Source organism: Tamandua tetradactyla, chromosome 9 (assembly GCF_023851605.1).
Source record: "Tamandua tetradactyla isolate mTamTet1 chromosome 9, mTamTet1.pri, whole genome shotgun sequence".
In the NCBI taxonomy this organism is placed as follows: domain Eukaryota; kingdom Metazoa; phylum Chordata; class Mammalia; order Pilosa; family Myrmecophagidae; genus Tamandua; species Tamandua tetradactyla.
This window is the reverse complement of record NC_135335.1, coordinates 101440720-101451210: the sequence shown is the minus strand read 5'-3', so window position 1 is coordinate 101451210 and position 10491 is coordinate 101440720. Positions and strand designations below refer to the sequence as shown.

Genomic DNA, 10491 nt, shown 5'->3' with positions numbered 1-10491 from the left:
GTGTGTGTTTACTTAGGAGAAAACATAGCAGGTGAGATTGCCATAGTACTCTGTGAAGCGTGATTCCTCAGGAGGCATTCAGTTTTTCAAGAATCATTGTAAGGATCTAGAGAAGACTGGAAGTGGAGAGCAATAACACAAAAGCTTAGCCACGTGTACTGAAATGATCTTTAAGGGGTAACAGTAAGCCTGCAAAGCAATAGTCAGGATGAGAGGTGACAGGGACTTAATGAAGGCAGCCTTGGTCAAAGCAATAGAAGGAAAGGAACAGATACAGAAGATGCTCTGGAGGTCCTAGTGGCAGGGGCTGGCCAAGGAGAATAAAGGATAAGGCCTACTGAAAGTGACGTTGACAGGTTTTGCTTGGATTGTACTGACCACTATGGTGCAGAAGTATTGAAGTTTCCAAAAATGAGAAGATGAACATTTTGTCTTCGTTATTAATTTGAAAAACTATCAAGACCTTGCATTTGAAATGTCTTGTGGACAGAATGCTGCTGCCTTGGGCTAGTGGTGGTGAGGTAGATGGGAAGGGAAGACATTCAGAGAAAGAGAATTGGGAGAATATACCTGAGAGCTAACGGGATCATTGTTGCTACATTTGCCTCAGCCTTGTGGTTCTAGAAAGACCCTGACATGGTCAGCGAGTCTTTCTTGGCATGTCCAGGTTTTCCCCACTCATCGAATATTTGTGTGGCAGATTATTTATTACTATGCATATTTGTTTCTGTTTTCCCAGTTGTTTCATTTTGTTACTTCCTGACCTTATTTTTAACCTCTCTAGGTTCCTTTCTATGTATTTATTTACCCTGATGCTCTGAATCCCTCCCAATTTAGTGTCAACAGTGGACTCTAAAGATAAACAAGCCAAACCCATATACTTGGAGTGTCATGTCATTCATCCTTTTTCCCTTCTTTGTCTTATTTTCCTTATCTTCCTCTTCCTCTCTATTAATAAATACTTGAGTCATTTAAAACTATGTGACAGGCATTTCCTCAGCAGGAGATAGACCCTGGAACAAAAGCTTAAAAATGTGGAGGGTGAAAGAACGTGACACAAGCTGCAATCATTTGCATTCCACTTCCATGATTTTGGCCATATTCATATATTATGATTTATTTAAATTGAGTTATTTTACTCAAATTAATTTTTTATAAGGGAAAAAACTATGTCAACAGTGAGAAATTTAAAGCAGATTTAAAAATGCGCATTAAAATCCCTAATTATGAAAAAATGTTTACCAGTATCCCTACAAACAATGTGTCCGTTTTCACACAATGCAGGGACAGAGCAAGAATAACATTTTATATTCAAGGTGTTATGGAAAATCGTGGTGTTACTCTTTATACTGAGTAAGAATTTGCTTCCTCCCATTCATGTTTCTGGTTTTGTCCTCAGGAGCCATACAAAGGAAGCTTTTCTTTTTTTATCATAAATCACATGCCTTTAAATATTTGAAGACAACGTCTTTTGCATCTTCTTTCCTCTTGACTAACCACCCTTGGTTTCCTCTCTCTGTTCATGTGTTACTCTGTTCCTGGGGAAGATTTTCCATGAATCCTTATTGATTTTAATTTTGCTGATTTGGAGCCTTGCTCCAGACCTTTATTCTGAATCCTATTCCTTCCTTTCTGTCCTTTAATATTTTCACTATCTTTTCAACTTAGGATAATCGATAATTTGATAAATAAATCTCCATTCAAGCCACTGATAATTTTTTTTTTAATTACATGGGCAGGTACTGGGAATCGAACCTGGGTCTCTGGCATGGCAGGTGAGGACTCTGCCACTGAGTCACCATGGCCCGCCCGCCGCTGATAATATTTTGCACAGCACAAGGCCAGGGGAAAAGCCCTGCAGTACCCCACAGGGGAACTCTCTCAGGCTAACATCCGTCCAGGGAGACTTGTGGCATTAGGACACGGGCCACAAACTTAGTTCACTATTTCTAGTTACTTGTTCCTCCTGCTGAAAACCATGAAAACCATTTATCTATCTTAACTGGGGTGTGGGGAAATCATTTTCTCATTTTTAATGCTTTTTTTTCCCCCATAAATCACTAACAGCTGATCAGTTCTGGAAGTGTTGTCCGTTCTCTGGGTTTCATTTATCTGGCGCAATAGACTTGAACTTATTTAAAATGCCTAGATGCTCTCTTGTTGCCTCAAATTTGTCCTGCTCTCCAGTTTCAGCAAAAATGTTTATTTTATCCTGTCCAATTTAAAAGTCGTTCTTAATGGAGACGAAGAATAAAATAACTTATTTCCTGGCCTCTGGATTCTTTTTTTTTTTTTCCCCTTTCAAAATCTTTACTCTCTGTATTAAGTCAACAGAATAAAAGTACATCACAACTCTGGATTCTTAAATCCTTTGTGTGTGTGTGTGTGTGTGTGTGTGTGTGTGTGTGTGTCTGATTGCCTCTAGGGGCAGAGATTTCTTCATTTATTCATTCAATACTTAATGGAGCGCCCTGATCTTAAAGAGTTTATAGTTTAATAGGAGACAAATAAAAATAATCAGAAAAGTGGAATATGAGCAGATATGCTAAAAGCATGTATGGATTGATTTGCCAGAGTTCCAACCTTGGCAGGGCGGCTCTGGTTGGTTGTAAAGGTTGTGTCCTGCATGCTCCAAGAGATGCCACTCATAAAGATGGCAATCCACACAACTGTATGCAGTGGCCTGAATCTTGGATCCACTCAACAATAGCTCTATATCCTTGCTCAAATACCTTAATCCCAATACGCTTTCATTTTCATTTAGAATGAGGGAAATAATTGTGCCTATCTCATAGGGCTGCGATGAAGTTTAAATAATCTGTGCAGTGCATTATCCCAGTCCTTGGCACATATTGAGTACTTGATAAATGTTATTATTAATAACATGTGGACGTGCTCTAATAGAAGGTGCACACTGAGCTACGGAAGCACAAGGTGGACTGTCCGGCCCCATTTAGAATGGGGAGGAAGGGAATGTCAGAGAAGGGAGTTGACGGCTGTGAAGCTGGGCTAGGAGCTATTCTGGCAGAGAAGCATGGAAGGGCAGCCCTGCTGGGGGAACACTATGCAGAGAGTAACAGTAGATGAGCCAGAGAAAACCAGACCTGCCAAGCAGAGTGAGATTTAACATGAGATTTCTTGATTCCTTCTCTTAAGTGACACTTCATTGAATTTACTCTTCTTTATTGTCCCTCTTTTAATCTCAGGATTTTGTTTTTCTAATGTGTATTTAAATTTGGGGATTCCAAGGAAGACTTTGAGCAGCATCTCCTTTCTCTGTCATGTTTGTTACTAATTAAGTATCTCTTCAAAGACGGTGGCTCCTTCCTTTCTCGGTGTCCAGAAGCATAAGGGCTTCCTGGCTAGTGTGGCGGTTGCCCGTGTAGACCAGGCCTGCACATGGCCCACAGACATGCTCTGCTTAGTTCTATAGTGCTTTAAAAAAAAAATCCAAATCACACAAAAACTTAAAAAAATAATTCAGAAGAGAAATCCAAGTTTCCAACCTCTGTTAAAATATGGGACAACATGTCCCTCTGCCCAATAGTCTTGTTGGGCAACAGTCAGAGAAACATGAGCCGGTTCCCACAATTCCCACTGGCCGGTCTCTGGGGCAAGTCTCTGTGGCTAGTGAAAGCCGGAAAAAGAAAGTCCGAGGGGGCCACGTTTCTCATTCCACGGCTGCTTTGCTAATCACCATACCTACCATTCCCTAGTCTTGGCTTTTGGGTTTTAGATGCCTCAACTACGGTTACTGGCCTCTCTATTTCCCTCTTTCCAGCTTTCCCCTTCTGTTTTAGTTTGCTAGCTGCCGGAATGCAACACACCAGAGACGGATTGGCTTTTAATAAAAGGGGATTTATTTTGTTAGTTCTTCAGAGGAAAAGGCAGCTAACTTTCAACCGAGGTTCTTTCTTACGTGGGAAGGCACAGGATGGTCTCTGGTGGGAAATGCTGAGCTGCGAGTGCTGAGATGAGGAATGCTGAACTGCTTGGGCTGTGCTACATTGAGCTCTCTCATTTAAGCCCCAGCCAATTAAGTCAAACATTCATTGCAGCGGGCACGCCTCCTAGCCGACTGCAGATGTAAATCAGCAACAGATGAGGTTCACGTACCATTGGCTCATGTCCACAGCAACAGAACTAGGTGCCTTCACCTGGCCAAGTTGACAACTGACTCCACCTATCACACCTTCCAACTCAAAGACCAGGAGCCAGGGCAGAACAACTAGAAGGCACCGTTGACCCCAAACAACACTGCTTGCAACAGCCATGGCCTCAGGCTGCCAACTTCTTTTATTTTCCGGGGTGGTTGTCCCCTCAGTGTAGATTCTGGAGGAAAACCCGGAGAACAGCTGTGAAGGACAGAGATTGTCCAGCCACGTGGAGTGAAAGAATAAACCCACTGCGACTGTCAGCAGGTGGGCAGCCAGTGGTGTGGGCAGATCACCCTTCCTCACACTTACTCAACAGCAGCACAAAACCAGTATTTATTGCTCAACATTCTAGCACACTTCTTTCCTGTCTTTCATTTATATACTGGAAATGGGACCATATTCAAATATTCCATTTTCCACTTGGCAATATACTGTAAGCATTTTCATATTCATCACTGAATACTATCCCATGTCACCATTTTTTTTTTATTGGCATGGGCAGGCTCCAGGAATCGAACCTGGGTCTCCAGCATGGCAGGTGAGCATTCTGCCACTGAGCCACTGTTGCACTGCCCCCATGACACCATTTTTAATGACATTAATAAGACTTTTCCCTTATATGGATATCACATGGTTTACTTAGTCAGTTCTCCCTTGCTGAACATTTAGTATTCTGCCCCCTGCATCTTTTTGCTCCTGTGAGCGATATAGTAGTCATGCTCTCAGTTAAGATCATGGATTCTGGAGTCAGAGATTGAGTGAGGGCGCAGCATCTCCACTTACTCACTGCATGGTCTCGGGCACTTTGCTTGACTTCTGGACGTCAATGTTCTCATTGATAAAAAGGCAATAGATAATAGACCTGTCTCACAAGGTGTTTCTAAGCATTAAATGCAAATGTGTGTAAAACCCTTAGCACATGGGCTTTTCTGTGATAAGCACTCAGTAGATTCTGGATAGTCTTCCCCTCTATCCTTGTCCATATCTTTGATTTCTTAAATTCCTGGAGACGACATTGCTTAGTCAGAGCACATGGAGGTTATGAACGTGGATAAAGGCTTTTGACACACATTGTCAAATTGCCCTTTCCAGATACTAATTTACTCCTCATCAGTGTCTATTTCCAGCACCTTCAACACTGGGGATTGCTATTTGAAAGAATTGCTACTGCTATGTCATTGTTTTAAATTTGCATTTCTTTGATTACTGCAAGGCTGAATATTTTTCATATATTTATTAAGTATTTATATGTCTTGTGACTTGCCTCTTTATGTCCTATACCTACTTTTCCATTGAGTTTGTAAACTCTTCTACATTTGTCAGAGCTCTTTATACAAAGGTGTTAATCTAATGTGTCTGTAATTTATGCTACAAATAATTCATTCCCAGTTTTAAATTTTAACTTGCATTTTAATTTCACAGTACTGGACAGCATGGGTCGCCCTGCAGGATCTCTAAATACTAACCTCTTGGGGTTTCTCAGAGAGTATGGACATACGTTAAACAAGTTACTTAACTTCTCCAGACATCAGCTCCCCATCTGTGAGGTTGGACTAGAAAATTGTTTTTAGATTTGAGATTTTATATAAATATCTTGTGTGTTTAGTATATAGTGTTATTTCTTATTTCATATTTTACATCAAGGTATGATAGAAATAATCATAAATATAATTACTCCCTAAGCTGCTTTGGTATGTCTTATGTCTTGAGACTCTTGAGTAATGACTCTCAGTAAGTAACAGTATTTTGGAGGAATAATTTGCAATATATGGATATTTGGATATATGAATATATGGGTATATATATATTTTGCCCACTACTGTATTTATATGTAATATATTTATCCCTTATTGTATATGATATCCCAATAATATATATGCTCATATATAATACAATTCTAGGTTTCAAGAATTAAATATCTCATATATATATTTTTAATTTATTTTGTACAGGATGAGTCATTTACTGTTCTCCTTTGAGGGAGTTTTACTTTTGCATCATTGAAGCCACTATAAATTACTTCTCTTTTTGTTGTTAAACAGGTATTTGATGCAGTTAACACTACATATCTAATTTTAAAAGCAACTTTTCAAAGAGGCTTTCAGGGGGTGCCGACTGCATGTAGCCCCATTACCACAAGATGGCAGCAAAGGCAAACCAGCGATTTGGCAGCTCTGTCCTTGGGGAAGAGCACTCAACTGCTGACCTTTTAGAATCTTCTGGAACAGTGCTGAAGATAACACCTGAGAAAGAGACCTTGATTCCAGGTAAGGCGATAGGAATATAATGCCACAGCCTGGTTCTGGAATGTCAAAAAAGAATATATTCCTGAGAGAATCTTTGCCTTATACAACTGTCTAGTGTCACATTTAGTCAACTGCTTTTCTCCTTTTTTATCTTTGAATTAGAAATTTACAAGTTGGGATCAGGGAATGAAACAAAGATGAGAAAAAGTATGTCGCGTTTAAAATGAGTTTCTGAGACTTGTATTGGGAACGATCACTTTTGTAAATATGCTTAAGTATGTAGGAATGTATGTATATATGTGTATACATACAAACATTTGTATGTTCTTTCTTTGCAAAGTACAGAATTTCAATACCTCTGGTAAGATTCCAGGTCTATGGCAGTTAAGAAAAATGTATTTTAGTAATGCAGACTCAGGTGTGAAATGGACGAAAAGATTGAATACAGGAGAGGGTAAGAAGAAGGAAAAGTAAAAGGAAGGAAACAAGAGAAAGAGAGAAGAGAAAAGGTAATAGTGGAGTAAGAGGCAGTCTGAAGCCTGTGCTTGGCAAATGGGCACTAAATGTCTGATCTGATCGGTCGGGTCCCAGGAGCCACCTGCCAGAACCCTGTCACACAAGTTTATTCTCATTTGGGCCCTGCCTTTTTACTTCCATCCTTCAGAAGCAAACTGGACCACCTTTCATCCTGTGATTTAATCTATTCTTCCCATTTGAAATCTTAGGCAATAAGTTTATCTGGCCATCAGCATGTTTAGTTAAGACATGCCCAGGGTCATGCCATCTCATTTCTCAATGACATTGTGCACGATAAGGCATTGCCGGCTTCCAGCTTGAAAAGGGGCTCAAATAACTTTTTAACCATTGAAATTCACATGTAACAATAAGTGTCAATATTCAATATAGTTGGTCCAAGAAGTAGGAGATAAACAGTTGTTAGAAAGATCATTGTTAAGGCTGTCTTCTGAAACAAATCTTTTGTATCTTGTTGTAATCGAGGGGCAGTTTTCATGCTGATTGTTTTAGAGGAACTTCTGGTTGAAATTAGGGGCTCATTTTTCATTTATAGGCTCTTAATTAATTGATTGGTGCTTTTCCTATAAGGCCTTTAGTGAAAATTCAAAACAGTCAAAAGGACATTACAAGGAAGTTCATTTTATTTTCTACTTAAGCTTATACTCACTACTAGTCAGACAGTGGTTTCTCAGTGCTTTGCTGGTGGGATTTCTTTCTCTTTGATTAAGAAAAATGAATACAGAAGATCCTTCTATCCTAAAAGGGACATGTGCAAAGAATTTCATTTGCATTTATGCTCTATGACCAAAATCTGCGAGGTCCCTGCTTTCTTAGGCTGGTGGGTCTGATTCTTTGCTTATAGCTGGGAGGTCGTCAGTACTAACATCCAATTGCAACTTCTTAGTTGAGGTTCTGAGAGCTAATTTCCTTTCCTCTGTACTTTTATGGAAAAATATAAAAAAGCAAGAATATATAGTTTCTCAAGACAGAGAGCAAGATCTAAAACTTTACTGAATGTTTCATGTTTTCATCCCCCTCCCTTGATGTAGCATATATGTCTTAGCTTCTGACTAGCCCAGGACTAGAGGTGCTGACCTCTAGGAACAGTTTATCAAACCCATCTTAGGTCAAATGAAGAAGGGATTGTCACATAGCAAAGGGCCATGCTTTTCCACTGGATCCTGGGCCCCTCTGATGAGTGTGTGATATGGTGATACAGGGTTTTAGAGAATGATGCCACAAGGTTTTCAGTGCAGTTAAAGTCTGGTAAAGGGTGCAGGGCCATTGAAGGGCTTTCTCAATCATGAGCAGAGAACAGAGATGAATAGTAATGATGCATTGACCTTGACTCTCCTATTACTATAACTTAGTATTTCACCAATGTCATCTCAAAACTATCCTTACAACATCTGTCTGCAGTAGGAAGGGTTGGAGGCAAAGTGATTGACACATGGTGGTGTAGTGAATGCCGATGATTGGCAAAGCATTCATCCCGTAGTGGTTTCCCAGTCAATAAGTAAAATTTGGGGAAACTGGATACCCTTAGTGTAATCATTTAAAATTATTGAACTATTTGTATCTATTCTTCAAAGGGTGAATCTGTGCTTGCAAGGGGAGAGCATTTCTGCTGCTGCTGCATTTCTTCCTTGCTCTGGAGGCCACTGAGGCAGTTCTCCCCAAGTTTCTCTATGGACAATCACCTGCACCCTAAGGGGAACGATAGTTCGCTGTGAAAGACGCCATGAACGAACCTCCCATCAAAGTGTTACCTTGTTTTAAAAACAAAATTCAAAGCTAAATGACTCCTCTGCAGGATCCTACAAAGAGCCACTGAAGACCCCAGTCAAAGAAGCTTCTGAAGCAAATAACTATGCTTTCCATTTTTGCGAGACACCTCACTCACTGAATGGAGGCTAGAAGGAAGAGAATTGCCTTAGAAGGCCAGGTAGATAAAGAGAGAAAATTCTTTCCTCATTAAATGTGATGCATGAGTGAAGGATGTGAATAGAAGCACTTCATAAAAGAGATAAAATGTCTGTAAATACATGAGAAGGTGTTTTGTTATCAAAGAAATGAAGATGAGAATAACCATGAAATATCTTTATCAAAGATATTTTAATCTTTAAAATATACAAAAATTTTTTAGATATAAATTTAATCTTTGTCAAAGAAGTAAAGATTAAAAATATAATTATACATATTATGGCATGCTTTCTTTCTGCCCAAAGATCTCCTGGGTAGCTGTTCCCTACTATTTGTTGACTTTTTCTGCCCTTAGCATTCTCTTAGGATAAGTTCAATTTTTCTATAAATTGTCTTTTAAATATTTCCTTTAAGTCTTTGTTGTTGTAGTATGTTTGTTTCCTGATTAAGTACACTTAATTTTTGTTACATTGGGTGTCTTATTTTTCATAGCTTTAAGATCTTAGGAGTCCCTCTAAATCCTTTGGGCATATTAAATATTAGTAGCATATTTCAGGTTTGTCAAATGCAATAAAGAATCTCTGATGGAGTCACTCTTTCATCTTGGAAGCTTTGAGCTGGAAAAGTCATAAATTCTCACTTTAGGCAATAATACTCATTTAGTATGTGCCTCCTTTTGTGTTTGATATGTGTATCTTGCTAGAAGAACAACGAATATTGTGAAAATGATTTTTAATTATTTGAACTTATGTGGAGTTGATCATAAACCTATCAGAGGAGGTCTTTTGTTGGGTGTTTTAGCTGTTTGGGTTTGGGGATAGGGGGATGACAGGGAGCTCTACTGGATTATTAGGGGCACAGTTGACTTCACGCTTGGGCCAGGCGATGAACTCCTACCCCTACCACCCTCTATGGCTGATTAGAGTTTTCATTGCCCTGCATCTCAGGGCTTCCCTTTTCCTTCCCCTTATTCCATCCAGTAACTGGTGGCAGCAAAGTTGGTGGCACTATCTATGGGGACACCACAGTGTTGGTGAGACCTTACTTTCATCAGTTGTTGTACCAGACACAACATGGTCCCAGTGCCGTAGAAGAAATGGGCAGGGGTAAAGGAATATGGAGCTGCTAGTGGAAATGCTTTTACTACTTTACGTAGAGTATCTATTTGGATTCGCCTGACTATTTGGAAGTCAAATAACAAAGAATGGGGAAGATACAAAGTGTGTGTGGTCCTCGCCGAGTGCCTGGGCACGGTTTCCACAAGGAGGGCTGCCCTGGCTTTGGCAACTTTCAGAATCCTCATATCCGATGTGCTCTATGCCCTGTTTCTCACTAAATCAAGAAGTAAATCTCATCTAGGAAAGTACACCCCTGGGTAGATAGAGTAGGAGCACACTGTACTGCACAGCGCCTTGGTCAGCTTTGTGTTAACTATGGGATTCTGAAGAGGTAAGTCTGTATGAAGAGTTACCCTGAATTACTGGCCAGCAGGCTGTTTCAGGAATGTTATTTTGTACCAGTGGTTCTCAACGGGGTGTAATTTTGCACCCAGGAGACATTTGGCAGTATCTGGAGATATGTCTGATTATACTATTGTGTGTGTGTGTTTGTACTATTGGCATCTAGTGGGTAAAGACCAGAGGTATTGC

The 10491-nt window shown here is 39.9% G+C and overlaps 1 protein-coding gene across 1 annotated transcript in view; it reads left to right on the top strand.

Annotated features, from left to right (window-relative positions):
- The first annotated feature begins 5590 nt into the window (after positions 1-5590).
- CDC20B (cell division cycle 20B) overlaps positions 5591-10491 on the top strand; it is a 41392-nt gene continuing 36491 nt past the window's right edge. The window contains 4 exon segments of the mRNA XM_077114917.1: positions 5591-5704; positions 6200-6335; positions 6338-6424; positions 8733-8858. Of these exon segments, the coding sequence (XP_076971032.1) occupies positions 5591-5704; positions 6200-6335; positions 6338-6424; positions 8733-8858 (463 nt within the window).